Raw genomic sequence first — 21,366 nt, 5'->3', positions numbered from 1 at the left:
ATTTTTTCCACAGACAGTTAATTGGGAGAGACACCCGACTGCTGGAGAACTAATGGCAGAGCTGCATCATTAGGCTCAGGAGACTGAACTGAAGCCTCAGGCTGGCGTCGACCCTGCCCTGTAGGTAACAATGAGAAACATTAGCCGTAACGGAAGCGACGCAGGGACGTCTCAAAATACCTCCAGTATCTGTCCTTTGGGAAAAAAATCTTGCTGAAGTAATTACTGCAGCTCACAAAGTTAACTGAGCTTATGGCGTGACTGTCTGGGTATGAAACTACACACAAATGCACGTTTACATGCTCACCTGAGGGTGCAAGCACATTTATTCACCACCACAACAGCCAGTTCTAATAAAATGGCCATTAGGAAGCTTGATGCATCATGGCTATTTGTAGTCGCGCTCAAAAGATCAGAAGCGGTTTGAAAAGAGCAAGACTATTTCGGTGCATTATTTATGGTGAACTACCTTGCAAAATATTCTTAAGCTAGGAACTTTCAAGTTGTTTGGTCTAAAAAGCCTTCTGAACTTCACATGACCCAGGTAATCAAAGATTTGGAAAATGTCTCCTTGTTAGGCCCTGATGAAATTGATAGTTGAAAGTGAGGCTGACACTTGCCAAGTGTTAAAACTAGTGCTGTCAACGTTAACGCGTTAACGCATGCGATTCATTTTTGTCTGGTTTAACGTGTTAAAATATTTAACGCAATTAACGCAGCATCCGTCTTTTCTGCCATCCGTTGGCTAGCTTTACATTATATGATCACGCTCTTATTCATTTAAATGCTTTTAAACATTTCAAGCGCGGCAAGACAAAAGAGAATGCGCTGTCTGTGAATGTCCTTATGTGACAGACACACACACACACACACACACATAGACAGGGCGCCAGAATCCAGTTCTCTTTCGCGCTTGAACTAACAATAACAATAACAATAACAATAATTTTGTCGATTATCCTCATAAGAGCAGTCTTAAATGATTTATATAAAGTCTAAAATGAACAAAGAGTTGCGAGAGAATGAGGCGCGTGAGATCCATAGACAGTATATAAACGGTGAGCTCCGCGTGTGTGTGTGTGTGTGTGTGTGTGTCTGCTCTTAAAGGGACAGCAGCCAATAAAGCTTCCTGTCAGTAAAGTTAAAGAACAAAGGGAACAGAGAAAATGACTCACTGCTGTTGACTAAATAACTTTTGTAGCTTTAATAAGGATTAACTATTTAATTTATAGTTTATGCAGTGCAGACTGCATATAACTTTGATAACTTTATTAAATTTCTGTATATTTCCTAACTGTTAAGACAGGAAGGGCACGAATAAATATGACATTTATTATGGGTTTATGTTAGCATTGTTTTAAGTTCACTTAAATTAAAAACTGTTATATTTTTGAAGCCTAATAAATGTGAAAAAAAAAAAAATATCAGTAATACTGGCCTTCATTCATAAAAAGATGCCATTAAACAATTATTTAAAATATACTGTCTTTATGTTGTTTCTACATTAATTTGATTAACTGTGAAATTATTACATTATAAAATATATTAAAAACGTACAAAAACATTTCTTTTTTTATTGCGATTAATTGCGATTAATCACAGAAAAAATGTGTGATTAATCTAGTTAAAATTTTTAATCGATTGACAGCACTAGTTAAAACATAACTCGATTTTCATTTTCATTCACCACAAAGATAGCAAACAGTAAGTGAGGCTATATTTTGCCAAGAAAACTTGGGGAAAGTTTTTCTTATAAGAAACAAGAGAAAAAGTATATGATACAACAACAAGGCTATAGGACATGTAAATCATGTGACCGAGACGATATACGATATTGATATTTATCATAATATTCAATTACCTACCCTTGATGGGGAAGAAAATGCTTTGCACATATTTGTTAAGACCTTGAGAATGAACGCAAACATTCATATTGTTCACAATTAAACTTCTAATGTAAGGCCCCCATGGAATCCACTTTATTTCCCCCTAAATTCTGTATTTTCCATTTTATTTATTTGGGATTCTGTGTTTTATGATTTAATACAAGTTTATATAAACATTAACAATGTAAGCAAGCTTTTAAAATGTAATGAAATAAAAAATATAACATTAATTTACAACAAAACATTACATTTTTATTTTTTGACAAATAAGTTTAAAACATGGATGAAAAAACATCTTAGTTGTATGATATTTCTTAAAAATAATAATATTATCATTATTACGTTGAAAAGTACATTTTAGTATGGGCTACAGTAGTGATATATTTCTGTCATCATTTCTTAAACTTTTATTTTGACGGTTTAAAGCGAAGATCTTTCCGTTTTAGTTACAGTTCAGTGTGTATTTGATGGCACTTTTTCAAAGCTTGTGAAGTGACTCTCCAAGAGGCTCTGGAGATGAGTTCATGTCCTCATATTTGAGACGGCAGATGCTAAAAACAGCGTGGGCATCACATGTGTGAGTTTGTGTATCATTCATTCACACACAGACACACAGAAATCACTTAATAGCGACATGCACTAACTGGCTGTTGTAGCGTTTATTTCTGTTAGATTAATCCATATAGAGTATAAATGTCCAGAGCTTATCACCATTATCTACATAACTTTTATTGCGATCTCAATATGATATCATTTATCGCCCAGCCCTATATTTAAATTCTAACAATATTACTGCTTTTACTGTATTTTTGATCAAATAAATGCAGCCTTTGTGAACATAAGGGACTTTCGAAAACATTTTAAAAAACTTTCGAACGGCTGGATATCTTTCAAAAAGACTAAAAGACTGAAATGACCAGATTCATCAAGATGTCCGTAACAGTCAGAGGGTTAAAGTGTGTTTATTATTGTTACTGTACGGGTCCTCTGTCTAGTCTAGAAGCTGGAGAACCTCACAACTCAGAAGTAATTACTCCGTGTGTGTGTGTGTGGAGGTCCACAGAGGGATGAGATCCTCTTTTCTCCTCTGATTACAGTCTCAAAGGTATCCATTTCCCTCTTACCGCAGGGCCAGCCAGCCAGATCCTGTGCCAACACTGGATTAAGCATAACTAACAAGTCTCACTGGAATATTCCTTTCCATTGTAAGATAATGCTCATGTTAATGTGTTCGATTTGCACTAGAAGTGTTTTCTAATGCACCATAACATGCTCAGTAAGTAAAACTACACCCTAAAATCATTAAGTACTTCGATTAAAACAAATACATTGAGTGATTACAATACTAAAAATGAAATGAAATAGGAATAAATACAATAGAAATAATAAAATGCAACATAATAACCCAAGATAAGCTGTTTTGCTCAGGAAGCCAAAGGAAACTTGTTCCTAAAGATTATGATAACATAATAAAAGTATGAAGAAGTCACGCACCTATGGTATAACCTCGCTTCAGCTCTCCACGTCGAGGACTACGAGCCTTTTGGATGTTGGTGGTATTGATCCCCTTTTCTTCAGTTTTGGCTGATCTGGTCACATTCTGTATCATGGGTGACGACAGCAGATCTCTGACGAATGAACCGGCATAACTCTCATCAGGGATGTCCACTGACTGGGACTTTTTCTTCAACCTATAATACAGAAAGGAAAAACATTTGCATTTGATTTAAATAATTTCAACTAATAATTCTTTATTTAATATATATATATATCTTATTCTCACCAAGGTTGCATTTATTTGATCATAAATACAGTAAAAGCTGCAATTAAATATTAGTACAATTTAAAATAACTTTTAAATATATTTAAAATTTGTATTTATTTACTTTTTTTTTCTTTTTTTTTTTACATATACAATACCTTAAAAAAATTCAGCAAGGATGCATTTCACATTGATCAAAAGTGACAGTAAAGACATTGTTACAAAAAAATTATATTTCAAATAAAGTCCTTTTAAACTTTTTATACATCAAAGAATCCTGAAAAAAGTTTACTCACCTGAAATCTGAAATCACAGTTTACTCAAGAATTTTAATCAGCACAACTGTTTTCAACATTGATAATAATTATACATAAAAAAGTTTCTTGAGCACCAAATCAGCATATTTTCTGAAGGATCATGTGACTGGAGTAATGGAGTAATGATGCTGAAAATTCAGCTTTGCATCACAGGAATAAATAAAAATTTAAAATATATTTAAAAAAAACTGTTATTTTAAATTGTACTAATATTTAATTGCAGCTTTTACTGTATTTATGATCAAATAAATGCAACCTTGGTGAGAATAAGAGGCAAAAAAGTGGACTTTTGAACGACTTTTGTATGTCTTAAATTTGCAGTCGCATAAATTTTAGTTAATTTTATACATTTATGTTTATTTTCTTCACCAAAAGCATTAAGCAGTCCATGTTTGCTTCTGCACCGTCTTTTGCAAGTGAAATGAGCAACAACGGGTCAGGTCGAACATTCAAAATCAATTTTTTACTCATATTTTATTGTCTCTATATGAACTCAATGACATCAAGCATCTTTGCTGTTATACCACACGAAATCAATACTTATTGAATTCTGCTTATTTTGCAGAGTGCATAAAAGAAGCCTTGATAAACATTTTTAGTGCCTCTGCCATGAGAGTCCTTTTGGATTTGCAGCAGAAAAGACAGAAGACCAAGACCAAGGGCTTCAGACGTCACAAGTGATGGGGTCAGACAGCAGCCCTGTCTAGATGTACTGACCTAGATCAAGAAGTCTCACACTCACTCATTCACCCGAGCAATGAACTCAAGACAATTTCATGGGTCCTTTTAGGAATTAACCAACCATCCACTGGTGTCTCCTGCTACCAACCATGTTCAAGCTTAACACTCCTTCTGAAAACTTAGATATCCATATTGAAAAGTGTCATGGTAACGTCAATAAATATTGACAAACTAAAGCAGTTTGCTAAAGGATATTGCTGTTGACGTTGGTAAGGGGGTTAAAAAATCATTGTCACGGCTAGATCACCAGCTTTTATTGTCCCGTAGGGAGACATTAAGATGCCATAAATCTGGGCTGAACTTATCGTCTAATGGACTCACTCTCATTTACGACATGCAATTGTCACGGTGTAAATGTGAAACTGTTCGCCAGAGCCCTCTCCATGTCAACAGTATTTAAGTATTATCTGAGCTTTCATTAACAGCAGGTAACCATCCTCTGCAGAATGACCTAATTGCTTGTGGTTTGAGAACTTCCAGAGCAAACAAAAGAAAATTTATGGCCAACTCGCACGGAAAGAAAAGACACAAAGAAGACTCACTGAGAGGATAATTTCAGGATACCTGTGTCTTTTCACCAATGAATTTCCATGACTCTTCCTGTCATTTCAGATTACTGGATTTTTACAAATAATTTTTTAGCAACTACTTAGCAACCACTAAAAACTATTTTTAATTCTAAAATTCTCGAATATTTTCCCAGGTTTTCCATGACGTTGTTTCTTGACTTTTATTTAAATTTCTTTCGTTTTTTCTATTGTTTAATTAAGTAACAAAAGTAAACGTGAACACACAGGGTCTCATTCATGAAACACAAATCTGAGTAAATTGCTTGAAAAACACTTCGTGAATGTAGATTGTTGTATTGATTTGGACAACATTTTAAAGGGTTTTAGTGATATTCACACAAATTTGTTCTGCAAATGAAGCCCAATGTGAGGATATTTTGGTTTGTGTTGATTATTCATGCACACACTCAATCCCAAAAGCCAAGCACTACCACACTGTGTGTAAATTAGCTTATTAAAATGGTGGGCAAGAAATAAAGTTTCATTGAGAGGGGTGACTGCTCGCCTTCAGAATATCAAGGATTTTACAGCCAAAAGCAAACTCTTATACAATACTTTATTAGGTTTCACTTTTATTAGGCATTAAGAGTCAGTTTCCCGCATTAACCCACTGAAAAAATCTCCATTTAAACACAAATTATTGCCACAAATCACAAAATCCTTAAACATTTTTACCCTTTACAGACACTTGGTTCTTTAAAGGGGTCCATTGCTGTTTGAGCATGAAAAATGTCTGCACATTTACACAGCACAAAATCTAATTTTCAATATCAGTTACACTGTGTCTGAACTCCCTGAAATGCCTCGATTGTAGTCATGAGTTTTCTTCTGGGAACGAACTCATTACAATATTCCTCATTTAAATAATTCTTGCCCAAGGCATGTGCGAAATAAAGAGGAGTCCTGGTTGAGTTGTGTTATTAGTGTGTTGAAACTCGAAGTGATTCTTGCAGAACGGGCTTGACATTTCCCAAATATGCGAGAAACATTGACCAAATCACAACACACTGGTCCAGCCGACCAATCAGAGCACATTGGGGTTTTTGGAAGGAGGAGCTTCATAGAGAGGAACTATAAGAGCGTTACTGAGAGACTGGGAAAAGAGGTGCTGTTGCAATAAAATAAATGAAAATGCATGAAAACTTATTCTAGTAGGCCCTGAAAAAATCAAGACTTTGAAAAGGGGAATTTTAGGTCCTCTTTAACAAGCATATTTATTTCTAAATCGGGGCCAGTCCGTGATATAGGCGACATAAGTAGAGTAAGCAGTTGTCTAGGGCGCAAAATGACAGGGGAGCTCTGGAGAGCGAAAAAATATGCTGTCCATTTGTTTTTGTTATTTACAAGTTTTTGCAGAGTTGACCGTTCGCAAAGACACGCCTCCTTTAGTTACTGCTGCTATGTCCGACAAGCTACGCCGCTCTCACGCCACTCCATGTTCTCACGCAGTGAACATTTTTAAAAATACATCGCGGAGGAGAGAGGACACTGACAACGCACTGACAGACAGGACAGAGCAGGTTACTTTTGATATGAAACAAAGTCTAAACTTTCAAATAATTTTTTAAAAGAAATTTAAACAATAAATACCATTTTGTGTCTGACACATCGCTAGAGCCTCAGTTAAAGCTGCTCGTGAACGATCATCTCTTCCTTCTACTTAATTTATAGCATCAAATAAACATGAATGAACATAAGAAGGAATGTTGTTTTAACCGCGGAAAGACATCAGTACACTCCGTTTTTCAAGTTCAAATTCCCCAACGTTAATCTACTAACTCTCCTGACCATAGATATCATATAAAGGCTAGATGTCTCGTGCGCACTGCTGGCCAATGGAGGTCGACGTCCGCACGTGGCGGCCATCTTGCCACAGTGTACTCGCTCACTACTTAAATGGTGCATGTACTTTTAAATAACCATAACTTGCTCATTTTTCTACCGATTTTCAAACGGTTTGGTTTGTTATAAACGTCAGAGATGTAGTTATGACACTGCATACATACACTGCATACATATGAAAAATTATAACATACATGTTCAAGCATTCGGAATTATAGCCACGTTAATAACGTTTGTAAGAAACCAAACCGTTTGTAAATCCGTCAAGATTTCAGCGAGATAAGAGGATTTGTGTGCGTGCTGATCATTCACCTTAATGCACAGAGCACTGTGACAAGATGGCCGAACGATGATGCCGGAAGTGACTGCGCCATAAGACATCTAGCGTTTATATATGATATCTATGCTCCTGACTGCTTTGTCGGACAAAAATGGCGGAGTCGGCGGATGGCGGATTATGATTGGTCAGATGGCCTGTCAATCAAACTCCCTCTGAAGGGTTAATTCAGAGCCATATAGAGAGAGAGTTGCGACAACGGAAGTTCAAAATGCTTAGTTGTCACGTGATTCGTGGTTAATTAAGCCATTCACTAGAAATGTTTTATTGCGCCAAACGTCAAAATGCGCATAAATTCAAAAAATGCGCATAAAAAACGTATGCGCTCAACGGAGTCGGATACATTTTTTATCCGATAAAAAAACGTGCATAAACTACGATGGAAACACATTTACGGAATAAATTCCTCGATATGCATCAAAAGACATGTGACTTTGCGATGGGACGGTACAGGACCAACTAGCGGAGGTCGGCTGTGCAACCAAGGGGGTAATCTTTCAGAAAAAACTGAAGCTTCCCCGGGGGCCACCATTGATTAGCAGACCATCACCTGCTGTTAGCATTCCATTGACTCCCATTCATTTTGGCCTCACTTTGACAGCGAATAACTTTACATCTGAGATGTTTAAAGACTCCATTTGTCCATTATTTATTTCTAAAGAAAAACGAAAATGTGTAAAAGGCTCCATTACCTTGTATCTTACGTTATGGCCCCGTAGAAGCAGTTTTTGTAAAAATAGGCTAACGATTGCGTCATAACCACGCGACTCTCTGTCGCACAGTCATAACCATGCGACTCTCTGTCGCACAATAGATAAATTACCGTATGGACAGGAGGAGAAGCTCGCGGGCAATCGGAGGGACGTGGAGACAAAATGACAAAATAATTAATCAGAATACTTAGCAAAAGTTTCTCCTGCTCCTAGCTCATGGACACCTCCTACTCACGCTCTCCGTCTCTGCAAGTTTCGGAAGAGAATGGTTCAGATTTCTCTAGAAGACAGACGGGTTGCTCACGTCACATCTACGTCGTCAAGCTCAGCTTGAGTCTGCGCAGTACGGTCAGCCATCAGGAAGTGAGTGCTTCTAATTGACTTCACTTTTCTCCGTTGAATCATGAATGGGGTCGCTGTGTCCATTTCTTTTACTGTCTATGTGTGCAACCGGTCTCGTTGCACAGCATCTGAAATGCTGTTTTGGTCATTCTGAAACACCTGAGCAAAGTCTGTCGTCAAAGTGGCACAGTATAATTACCTCCCAGAACTGTCTTACACGACTGCGTTCCCAAACAGCAACATCTGCCTCCGAAAGCAAGATAACATGTTTATGTGTTTCGTCTGCACGCTCTGAGAAGCAAGCAATTCATTATATACGGCGGCTTCTCTTCTTTTCTTAGTGATATTTAGCACCTGTTTATCAGGAAGTGATGATTTTGTTCTCTTCGACTCACTGGATGAAAACCGTGCTTTATTCGCAAAGGTTTTATGTGATATTCCAACTCTGCGCATAAGCTATAAGCAACTTTGGATGGAAAAGTTGCATCTACAGTAAAGACATGTCTGTAGATCTCTGAATGCAATGATCAATCAGAGGTGTTTAAGTTATTCAGTATCAGAATCAGAAAAAAAAGAATATATAAGAAAACAACACTGAAGTGACAAAGATTAATGCATTAAACAGAACTTGTCATTGTAATTCATTTGTATCAGCATGGGACATGTTTAATGAGGGGAGAGAGCATTAATAGAGATTATGACAGATTTTAAGCTTCTCAAACTCCTGCTGAACTCCTTAAATATTACATAACAGCAGCAGGTGTTATATTGATACCCTATGGGCACTGATCTTATTAGACATTAAAATATGAACTAACTTTAATCTGAGTGTTACTATTCTGATTTAGCCTATACTGTATATTACCCAAATGCAAAGTTTGTGAAGTTAGAAGCATTTAAAGGGTGTCTGAAATATTTTTTCAAATGTTCACTCCTTGAAAAAACTTACAAGACTTACATCCAAGTACGTAAAAGTAGGGGTTCTTTTGACTTGCTCAAGTAAGTAACCACCCACAACACAATCCTCCTAGCAACCTCCTAACAACCACTCAGAAGACCTTAGCAACCCTCTGGCAACTGCCAATGCCAACAAAAGCCCGTTTTTGTAAAGAAATTGTTAAATCCAGCAGAGAGCTTGTTATTGCACAAGCCTGATGATAATATGAGGATATTAAATATTCACATTCTGTGTTGAACTGAGATTCTGACATCAAAGTCTGGAACTGGGTCATTGTTGAATATGTTGTACAAGAGCAAACACACACGCACACACACACAGACACACAAAGACTACTGGGGAAACTTCTGTTTTCACAAAGTCAAGACGGAAATGCGGAAATGCACATTTGAATCTAAAATAGCAATGTACTCCATAAAGATTTCTGCTACAAGATAACTCCACTGATAACTCCACTGAAACAACATTTGACTGACTGGGCTTTTTACCTTGGCCTTAGATGGCTTTTTTTCATGTGCAATGGGCAATTTTAGATACACATTTATCATGAATAAAAAATAATACAAAAATTAAATAAAATAAACAAAAACTAAAAAACATTTAATTAAACAAAAAATACTTATTAAAAGAATTTCTATTTTAGTATTATTTCTATTTTAATATTAAGATTATTTGATTATTTGATTATTGAACACGTATATAAAAGTAAAGCAGATCACAAAAGCAGATCATAACATATGCACTATAGGCAAACAGAAACCAGAGACGAATCAATTTTTCTCAGAGGTTGTTTTCTGTCTAAACTGTCAAACAGAATTCAAATAATCATAAATGTATCCTTCAGTTTTGAAATGATGCCCTTGAGTGTATTCAAATGAGTGGTATTTCTCTGGGGATTTAGATGTAATATTGAATTATTTAACATGCTGCAATCAAATGCTTATTATTTGCATAAGTTTCGATATGACTACAAATTGCACTATTGCATTCAATGTTTTTTTTCCTCTCATCACTCTTGAAACATCAGCCAAGTTCTCCAGGCTTATTACGCAAGCACTTGAGTTTCTAGTATACAGACTGCATAAGCCACTCTAAGAAAAGTACTCCGTGTTCCTTCATGCTCTCATAGGCACTCTTGTAGTGACTCTAGTGTGACTTCCATTCTTAGGAGTTCTTTGAAACTTTCTCTGGGAAGTGCAGTGAGTGTATTAAATGCAGCTACAGAACAGTCACTCTGAATTAGCCGAGTGTGTCCACACACTGTGTGCGCCTGGATGTTTATGTTCATATAGGATATATGCGCTATACAGGCTTCACATCAAAAGCATGCCCTACTATTGCCTTCCTAAAAGGACTTACATAATTCAAATGGGACTACATGTTTCATTTATCCCCCAAGAAATGGCTTTCATCTTACAACATTGTATTTTGTGGAGAACACATGGCATCGCTCCTACTGGTTAGTCTTTGCTGTAAAATTTGGACATCTGTTCAAGTCTTTACAGAGCCTCTTATGCTCACAAAGGCTGTATGTATTTGATCAAAAATGCAGTAAAATTGTGAAATGTTATTAAAATTTGAAATAGCTGTATTCAATTTTAATATATTTTATGTAATGTATTCCTGTGAAGGCAAAGCTGAATTTTCATCATCATTATTCCAGTCTTCAGTGTCAAATGATCCTTCAGAAGTCATTCTAATATGATGATTTGCTGCTCAAGAAACATTTATTTTTATTATCAATGGTAGTGTATCTAATTCTATACTTTTCAATCTTTGGGATAGCCATGATATCCATCATGGATAGATGGATGGAGATAGATAAATAGATAGGACATTTTTTAATATTAAAGTTACATTATGTAACTTTTGGCCCTCTAGCGGTTAAAAAATGCATGCATTTTGCAGAAGAACATTGTTTTGGTTGTGCTTCGATGTGACTGAGCGGATGAATACAGTGAGGAAAATAAGTATTTGAACACCCTGCTATTTTGCAAGTTCTCCCACTTGGAAATCATGGAGGGGTCTGAAATTGTCATCGTGGGTGCATGTCCACTGTGAGAGACATAATCTAAAAAAAAAAAATCCAGAAATCACAATATATGATTTTTTTTACTATTTATTTGTATGATACAGCTGCAAATAAGTATTTGAACACCTGTCTATCAGCTAGAATTCTGACCCTCAAAGACCTGTTAGTCTGCCTTTAAAATGTCCACCTCCACTCCATTTATTATCCTAAATTAGATGCACCTGTTTGAGGTCGTTAGCTGCATAAAGACACCTGTCCACCCCATACAATCAGTAAGAATCCAACTACTAACATGGCCAAGACCAAAGAGCTGTCCAAAGACACTAGAGACAAAATTGTACACCTCCACAAGGCTGGAAAGGGCTACGGGGAAATTGCCAAGCAGCTTGGTGAAAAAAGGTCCACTGTTGGAGCAATCATTAGAAAATGGAAGAAGCTAAACATGACTGTCAATCTCCCTCGGACTGGGGCTCCATGCAAGATCTCACCTCGTGGGGTCTCAATGATCCTAAGAAAGGTGAGAAATCAGCCCAGAACTACACGGGAGGAGCTGGTCAATGACCTGAAAAGAGCTGGGACCACCGTTTCCAAGGTTACTGTTGGTAATACACTAAGACGTCATGGTTTGAAATCATGCATGGCACGGAAGGTTCCCCTGCTTAAACCAGCACATGTCAAGGCCCGTCTTAAGTTTGCCAATGACCATTTGGATGATCCAGAGGAGTCATGGGACAAAAAGTCATGTGGTCAGATGAGACCAAAATATAACTTTTTGGTCATAATTCCACTAAACGTGTTTGGAGGAAGAAGAATGATGAGTACCATCCCAAGAACACCATCCCTACTGTGAAGCATGGGGGTGGTAGCATCATGCTTTGGGGGTGTTTTTCTGCACATGGGACAGGGCGACTGCACTGTATTAAGGAGAGGATGACCGGGGCCATGTATTGCGAGATTTTGGGGAACAACCTCCTTCCCTCAGTTAGAGCATTGAAGATGGGTCGAGGCTGGGTCTTCCAACATGACAATGACCCGAAGCACACAGCCAGGATAACCAAGGAGTGGCTCTGTAAGAAGCATATCAAGGTTCTGGCGTGGCCTAGCCAGTCTCCAGACCTAAACCCAATAGAGAATCTTTGGAGGGAGCTCAAACTCCGCGTTTCTCAGCGACAGCCCAGAAACCTGACTGATCTAGAGAAGATCTGTGTGGAGGAGTGGGCCAAAATCCCTCCTGCAGTGTGTGCAAACCTGGTGAAAAACTACAGGAAACGTTTGACCTCTGTAATTGCAAACAAAGGCTACTGTACCAAATATTAACATTGATTTTCTCAGGTGTTCAAATACTTATTTGCAGCTGTATCATACAAATAAATTGTTAAAAAATCATACATTGTGATTTCTGGATTTATTTTTTTTAGATTATGTCTCTCACAGTGGACATGCACCTACGATGACAATTTCAGACCCCTCCATGATTTCTAAGTGGGAGAACTTGCAAAATAGCAGGGTGTTCAAATACTTATTTTCCTCACTGTATATGACCCTTCACAATAGATAATGCTTTACAATGAACTCTGTTAAGTAGCTATATGGCAATTGATATGTTCAATAAAATACCTTACTGACCTGCTGAGTAATAAAAATGCCATCTCTGCATTGCTTTAACAACATTTCAAATCCCTCAGTTCTTGCCATCTCAGAAAAGCCAAGCCAATGTTGATTCTAGTTTTATTACGAGCTCTGTCGCGTTCTCTTTTTTCGAGCAGACTCTCCTCTGTTCAGCGTTTTTTTAAAGGTTAACTAAGTCACTTTTTTACCTTAACCGAACAGCTTCGGAGTCATTGGAATAGTTATATGACTTTTTTCGGGTTGAATGGTGGTCGTCCCGCACCCCCCCAAGCGCCTGTGAGCCGAAAAACCACCCTTGCAACTTTGGGCCGGCGGGTATATCAGGTCTCGCGATGTAACGAATTGCTTTACGGCAAAAAAATCTGCTAAAATTCTGTCATTATTGCGCTCCCTCACGCTGTTCGAACCCGAATGAAGAAGACGTTTTAAAAAATGTCCCATCTGCTTTGATGTCGTTGATCTACTAGCCTCTGGTATCTGAGAGTCGCCAACGAGTTTTTCGACAGTGTTGTCAAATATCTATTCCGAAGCTGTAGGGGGAGCTCTATAGAGAAACCTGCCAGCAAAAAGCGAGAATAGCCCTGCTTTAAAGCATGTGATTCTCTGTAGGTTCGAGATTTAGCAGCTCCATGCCAACCTTTCTGCTCATTGTGTTCTAACCTATGCCACTCACACCCAATAAAGTAGCCGGAGACATGTAACCTATGGGGCGAGTGACGTACTATATTTACACAATTTCCCATGAAAACCATCCCGACAGGTTTAAAATATAAAAACGTATAATAGGCTTACCTAATGGTGTGTTCACACCAAACGCGAAGTGTAAATTTGCATTGCGTTACTCGCTCTAGATTACTCGTGGGATGTTTCTTGTTTTTCGCATCACTCGCGCGATTAAAAACATCTTGCAAAAAGGAGTGTCTTCACACACATCAACAGCAACAACAAAATTTCAAAGCGTCATGCGAATTTTCCGCTGAAGTTGAAATTTTTCAACTTGCGCGGAAGACGCGATTGAGGCGAATATTGAGCGTTCGCGGCAAACGTGTTGCCCAATTCGCGTCATTTGCACCGCCCGTCTGTTCGCGTCTTTGCATCGACTTTGTATGTAAGTTAATCTACTCGGACAAATAATTAAACTCGCGTTTGGTGTGAACACGCCATTAGTGAATCAGGGTAAGACAAAAACACATTTTGAAAGAAGAATTGATGATGTATATTTAGTTAATTTTGAACAAAAACAATACATAGTGTTCCTTTAAATAATTTACTAATTTACTGATTATTTAATTAAATACTCAATGGTTCGCTTGCTTTCTGTTGCAAAAAGTTGTTTTTTTCCCCACAAATTAAACAACCGTAACTTAATACTGTAAAACAGATGGATTTCTTCTGTTCTAAACAGACAGTGTGCGTTCAGGTAATCAGGTAAAGGCAAAACAGCTCTTAGCTTGATTTAGATGGTGGTGATTAGTTAAACCTGCCACTGTGATCCTTATTCACCTGAACCAAGAAAGCTGTAAACCAATACCTTTCTTTTCTAGCCTTACGTCATGTACTTGCGTAGTTACTCCATTAGCCGAGACAAATCCAGAGATGAGTCTTGATAATACTGCCACTGGGATAACCTTTCAAAATGAGAATGTCTGAGCTCGTAAAATCTTGAATCTGACTATTCTCGTCACAGATAACCCCTTCTAGTTTTAATATAATTAATAGGAAGCTATAAAAATGGTGGAATGTATCTTTTTCCAAGCAATCCATCACTGTTTCATGCAGAGATAACAGCCCGGTGCTGCTGCAGGTAAAAATAACTCTAAACCTCAAAGGACCTTCCAAACATCCCCAAACACTGCTGAAATAGGCATGAATGCATTTTGACTGGCACAAAGGAAGAAATAACTAACAATATATAAATAAAAGAGGCCCTTTAACAATCCCCAAAACAGCCATCAATAAAACACAAATGGAGTCAGTTCTCTTTAATGATATTGGGCTGGCCATTAGAGCATGTCTGGAAGCCTTGAGGAGAATATTTCATCCTCAGAATGGTGGAATGGAAAGTGCATATGGAAAAATGCAGATTATGGCATCCATCAAGCAGGATGACAGATGTGCAGTGGGGAGGGGAGGGGTGTTAGGGGTTAGAGAGGATTATGTAATCCTCTTGAGATTTTTATGCTTCAACCCCCTAATGATGATTCGCAGGGCTAAAACAAAAAATTCAAGAGCCCTGCTCATGTTCAGCAATATCCTGTTTACAACCTGCATTTATTAGAATCCAGGAGTATCTTCACCTGGGGTCTGTGTCATTTAAATGATAATGCCCTGATCTTATCTCCTGTGGTTTCCTACCAGAGCTTTATTCTCATCACAAAGTTCACTTTTAGAAAACTCATTGTCCTGCTCTGCCTCGAACTTCCTCTCTTAAAGTGATCTGCTTTTGTATGTGCGTGTGTATGTGCCTCAAGCATGGTGCAGTCACATTGAATTCATGAGGATAAAGTCATGCGGTCATACTGATTTATGGTCAATCAATAATTTGATGATGCATATGTTTTGAATGCAAGTCAAACAAGTATTTATACTGTTGTTTTGGTCCATGCATCAAATAGGATGACTAGCTATTGTAAACAAATGTCCATTGCCTGCCACTACTCTACAAATCTACCTAGTAAATATTGTTGTTTAAATGCATGCAAATGACAAGATTAACACAATTATTTGTTAAGCATTTGCATAAAATCAGTTTGCAAATGCATAACGCTTCTTTGTACTCAATAGGCCTATGTCACGAAAAAATTGAAGACCGGAAGTACGTCTTTTAGTAAGGATACGGCTCTTCCGGTTAGCTTTTTGCAACGGCGGAGTACCGCATAGTACTGGACCAAATCTCTCCGCAACCTGCCTGAAGTCACATATGACGATGTGGTTCGGATGGTAAATTAAAACTCTCAAGTGGAAACGTCAAAACTGAGGAAAGGGTACAAGTTCTTCTGGGAGAAATTCATTTTCAATTACAGAGGTAAGTGTTTGAATTCCGCCGCCAGTAAGGTAAACGTTTCTATGGTAACAGCAAGTTGGACCAATCAGCAGCTACGCTTAGGATTGTGGGTAGTGTAGTTTTTTTTTCATAAGATCACGGATAAAACATGTTTTTCTTAAAACAAGGTTGATTTCATACGAACTTATAGCTTCTACAGGAGCAAAAACCTTCGTTTCACAACCTCATAGCTCGTGGTCAGTCTACCTCGGATGGTTTAGACATTATGGCTGATAATCGAAATCCTTATCGAGAAATACTGTTGACCGGAAGTTCTGAATCTCTACTCCGCGTTCCGGAAGCAGGAAGTGTGACATAGGCTTATTATCACAAAACTCGCTGATACGATGTTATTAAGTTGTAGGTGGTTGCCAAGGGGTTGCTATGCGGTTTTTAAAGCACATTGCTATGCGGTTTCTGGGTGCTTCCCAGTATTTTGGTCTCTAGATATGATTCTGGTCCCTCCTTTATAAGAGGTTTCGTTCATGTGCATAGTTTCACAGTAAAGTGATATTTAGGGTTAATGATTTGAATGTACATTTAACCCTAAGTATGTGCACTAGTATTTAATCATGCTTGACTCAAACAATGGCACTGATATCACAGTTAAACCATCAAAAACAATGCATGTAAAAACAGTGTAAACCACTACTGTGTACTGACCTCTTTGTGTTAAACATTCTGACTCCTTGTTATCCTGTGTTGGATGGGTGACACAATGACAGCGATAGGCCAGCTCTATGGAGTGGACCTGTAGGAAGAGAGTATGGTTACAGGGAGAGGTTCAATCAACATCTCATGGTATCAGGTTTAAGAAAATCCAAGGACCAATAACCTCATCTCTATAAGGGGTGTGACCTCTATGGGTGAGCAAATTACAACTGACACTCACAATCCGGCAGTCTTGAACAAAATCAGAGGGAGCTGGACAATGTTAGTTTTATGTCCACTAATTGCCGACCAGATGGTGTTTACCAAGGGATTAGTTTGTAGATTTCCTGTCTACAGTCTTATCTTTGGTTATATAACTTTACCAAAGAGCAGAAGAAGACATGCAAATGATTATTGCCCACTTTGCTTGGAACCACTAGAGCTATCTCTGTGCTAACTCAATTATACTGTCAATAAGAAACCAAGGATCAGCTTTAATTGACCTGCCCTAAAGGCTATTAAAATGCTAATGACTATAATTCCTGTTTTTCCACTCTCTATTTGAAATGCATGATATTGTATATATGAATATTCAAATATCTGCAGACACCTGCCTTTGCACAGGTCTTATTTCAAAACCAGCACAGTCGTACACCAGGTCCTAAAACATCTTGTGCTTGTCAAAATCTTTGTTAGCTAATAAGATCAATTGCGAGATAAGTCATTTGTCAACTAGGGCTGCCCGTCCAAGCAGAGTGCATCAATAATGTATGAATATGGCCGGTGTAAGACGTAGGCACTGGTAAACCTACTAGTCATCAACCTACCTCAACCACAAAGCATAGTTAATAAATCATAGGTATATCAAAGATTTTAACACGTCAAGCTAAAGGAAAGGTGTTTAATCTCTGGGATTGGTTTGGGAAAATTGAAATGAGCAGCCTGTACACAATGGTGACCTGAAATAGCATGGCTCCTGGTCTTAATATTGATGAAAAGAAAAGGAGATTTGAACTGAAGACTGTTTCAAATGTCTCTCGTCTTAGAGGTAATGGATAACTTTATGAATGGAAATAGATTTTCCTTTAATTGAGGATGACCTTCTGGCCATCTGGTTTCATTACAGTGAGCCATAGCACGAAATGACAACGGTAATTGTTCTTCCTGTGATGAAAACAGATCCAGTGCACTATAATCCAATTGCCCAAGACCATGACTAAACATTGAGGATTTCAGGCTGATGCATATACAAATAAATTCACAGTATTTTGCCTATGAATGCATTCAATCCATTGCAAACTCTGTACATTTTGCAATTCTTCAAAATGCAGTCATCATAATAACATTAACTTACTGGGTCAACCATATCTATAAATCAAATGTACTTTAATGTGCATGTTGCAAGGTATAAATACAAAGTACGCTGTTTTGCATTGGATCAAAAGTCACTAATGAGCCTCATTAATAAACATCTGGTCCATATATCACACCACAGCAGGGAAAGACCAAAGCGCAGAGAATAACTACACTCATTACTTACAGATGCTGGGTTTTGCCAATTACTTTATGAATGGCAATTTCCACCACTAGTGAATTAGAAAAAGACATTTTCTTCTTAACCACAGCACAGTTTAGACAGAGGTGGATTAAAAACAAATATCTTTTTGGTCATTCAATTATTTAAGACAGCTTAGCTGGGTTTCTCCTAAGAGAATTGCACAGTTTCAACATTTATTATAGATGCATATGCAAACTTGAGTCACTGCAGCAAGTTTATGGATTATCTACAGCAGACTTCAAGACTTTTCACTGCACCAACAAACTAGGGAAGAGTGGGACAAGCTTAAGTTTCCATCCAGGCGCGAAGAAATTATATAGAGGTAAAACTAACACATCTAAATATATTTCAGAGTGTCTGCTAACTGAAATGAATCGCATTCCATATGTTGTCTTATTATGTCTTACAACCATATTAATTAAGTCACTGACACACTTTATGAAATAGGCCTACCTAGTGGCAAATACTTGGAAATGGATTAAACACCACGTTGTCAAAGTTGGTATTGTGGCTTTATATATGGTAAGATACTTGAATGCGTTATTATATTAACATTTTACCAAAATCAAGCTCAAATGGCGTTTTTTCAAATCGAGAATTTTGACATAGTGTCTTGGTCCATTATTAAAAGGGCCGTATCTGAAGCAGTAATTGCATCGCATTACATTTTCACCAACTTACAGGTTGATTGTAGTTTATTAGCTATGTGGGCGCTCAGTTCATTATATCATTTGGCCAAAATCTTGTGTCATTAAAGACGAAATTCTGCGCAAAGGCTATTTAAGAAAGTTAAATCAACAACAAATGCTAGACTAAGACACTCTTCTCCGCTCCTCAAATACATAAAACATTAGCCTTTATTTTGACTAAAGAAAACACTATACTTATTCAAACAAACAGTTCTCTATTAACTCTTGCACTGCAAACAAGCAGAGACGTCCCAACCTGCGTGTGGTAGGCCTTCTTCGTTCATTCACGATAGAGGCGGGATGGAGTTATGAGGTTTGACTGACAGTTTGAGGATCCAATGGAGTTACGAGGTTTAGTCACAAGCTCTTTTTAATACTTTTCATTGATTAAATAGTTGCAAAACCCACAGACAGATGTAAAGATGTAAATCTAATATATATTATATTAGAAAATATATTTAAATTCTATGGCTAATTCTACCGGAAATCTGTCCAATCTAATATTGGTACTGATTTCAGCACTGGACAGCGACCAATGTCCAATGAGAGTTCACAATCTAGACAGCAATAATATCTGCAAATCACATGATTTCCTTCTACAGGCATACGTTGAGGTCTCAAATCTCAAGTATCTGGTCTACATTAATATGTACTATATGGCATCCTAAGAGACAAACACGGTTCACTAAAAGCTCTTGCTGGAAAACACGATGGCATTGTTAAAGTGCAGCAGCCATGACCATGGAAGCACGATAAGCATCTTTATGTAACAAGGCTAATTTACAGCGAAACATGCACATACACAGCACTCATCAATAAAATGAATATTACAGAGCCTCTTCAGTTTGTGAGTGCATAGCCACTGCCCTGTGCAAACTGCTCTTCAGTCATTTCAGTGGCTGGATCTTTAAAGCAGTGTGTCTAAGCCAGGCAAACAAGCCATCTCTTTGGTAATTTATAGACAGCAAGCTATTATAATTCACTGGGTTTTTCTATTGCAGCTTTCCATGAGTGTCCAGCTGGATGTGAAAGCACTGCTGCTCTAGGATCGATCAATCAATGAGGACATACCAACAGCGATACAGCCTCTCTGAGTTTCCATTACACTGAGTTTGCATCCAAATCTGCTGTTTAATGAAATAACAATCTGATCATGCTGAGACACTTTCACCCAAACAGCGAGAAAAAAAGTACTGTGATGGTATCAGATGGTAATACTTTGATATATATACCATAGTACTGCATAATTACCATGTTCATGCATCATTGTATTTAGCCAACACATTCTACAGTACTTCAAAGAATACCATGGTACTACCAGATACCTTTTGGCAGAATAGCTTAATTTGTACCTCATAAGATTCATGTTTAATCTTATTATGTTTAAAATGCATGACCAGATGAAATTATGATAGAGAGCGGGGGAAAGCTTGCATATTTACCAATTAACGCTATCAAGGTTTCTTCTTATAAAGAAATTACACGTTTTTTTTTTCATTGACATAGGGATTAACCATCTGGAAATCTAATACTGAATCAGTGCAGGTATAATATCTATTAAAGTGAAACAAAGTATCTTTAAGACAAAACAGTCATCCACTTACACAAAAAAACTAAATTATAACATACTCAAAAACAATACATATATGCATACCTACATAATTATAATATAAACTTCCTTTCTGGGTTCCTTCCTTCAAATTATATAGCCCAAAATAAATACTTTCATAATAAACAATACATGAAATGCAATGCATAAAATTAAACTATAGTGCAGATGTCGTATACAATATAGTCCCATTGGCAATTTCAGCTATCCCCAAAATATCCCTCCTGTCAGCTAAAGCTCCAAGAAGAAGAAAAAAGTATATTATTTCATAGACTGTTGTTTTGTCCTCTACGAGTGCTGCCCCAAGAAACAGTAAAGTTCAAGTTAAATCTCCTTTTATATGTTTTCATTGTTTTATTTACATCCAGACTCAACTGTTTATTCTTACTAGATTAAAAAACAATTATCGCTTGAAATAAAATCGCGCTTACCTTAAGCCAGGTAATGCGTCAGCAAATCAAGTGGATGTGTCATATCATGCAGTGTTTATGATTACACCTGCCAGAGACTACCATTCACACTATGCCAGCATTAGCCGTATGAGAGTGGTATTAAATGGCCGGAACATACCATCACAACCTGAGGTAAAGGGGTGCGGAGGAACCCAAAACAACGAGACCAAATCTGAACACATGGATGTCAGCTCTAAATAATGCGTGGATATGTTTCATATATAAGGCGACATATA

The 21,366-nt window shown here is 37.5% G+C and overlaps 1 protein-coding gene across 2 annotated transcripts in view; it reads right to left on the bottom strand.

Annotated features, from left to right (window-relative positions):
- oxr1b (oxidation resistance 1b) overlaps positions 1-21,210 on the bottom strand; it is a 56,513-nt gene extending 35,303 nt beyond the window's left edge. For both annotated transcript variants that reach the window (XM_084423762.1, XM_084423763.1), the window contains exons 1-3: positions 21,110-21,210; positions 16,835-16,922; positions 3,381-3,577 (exon numbers count right to left, since the gene is read on the bottom strand). In XM_084423762.1, the coding sequence (XP_084279888.1) occupies positions 3,381-3,577; positions 16,835-16,851 (214 nt within the window). In that variant the 5' untranslated portion in view covers positions 16,852-16,922; positions 21,110-21,210. The remainder of the gene's footprint in view (positions 1-3,380; positions 3,578-16,834; positions 16,923-21,109) is intronic.
- Between the last annotated feature and the right edge of the window lie 156 nt (positions 21,211-21,366).

The sequence above is a fragment of the Rutilus rutilus genome (genome assembly GCF_951802725.1).
Source record: "Rutilus rutilus genome assembly, chromosome: 11".
NCBI lineage: Eukaryota > Metazoa > Chordata > Actinopteri > Cypriniformes > Leuciscidae > Rutilus > Rutilus rutilus.
Note: the sequence above shows the minus strand (reverse complement) of the source record. Positions and strands in the feature narration are given on the sequence as shown.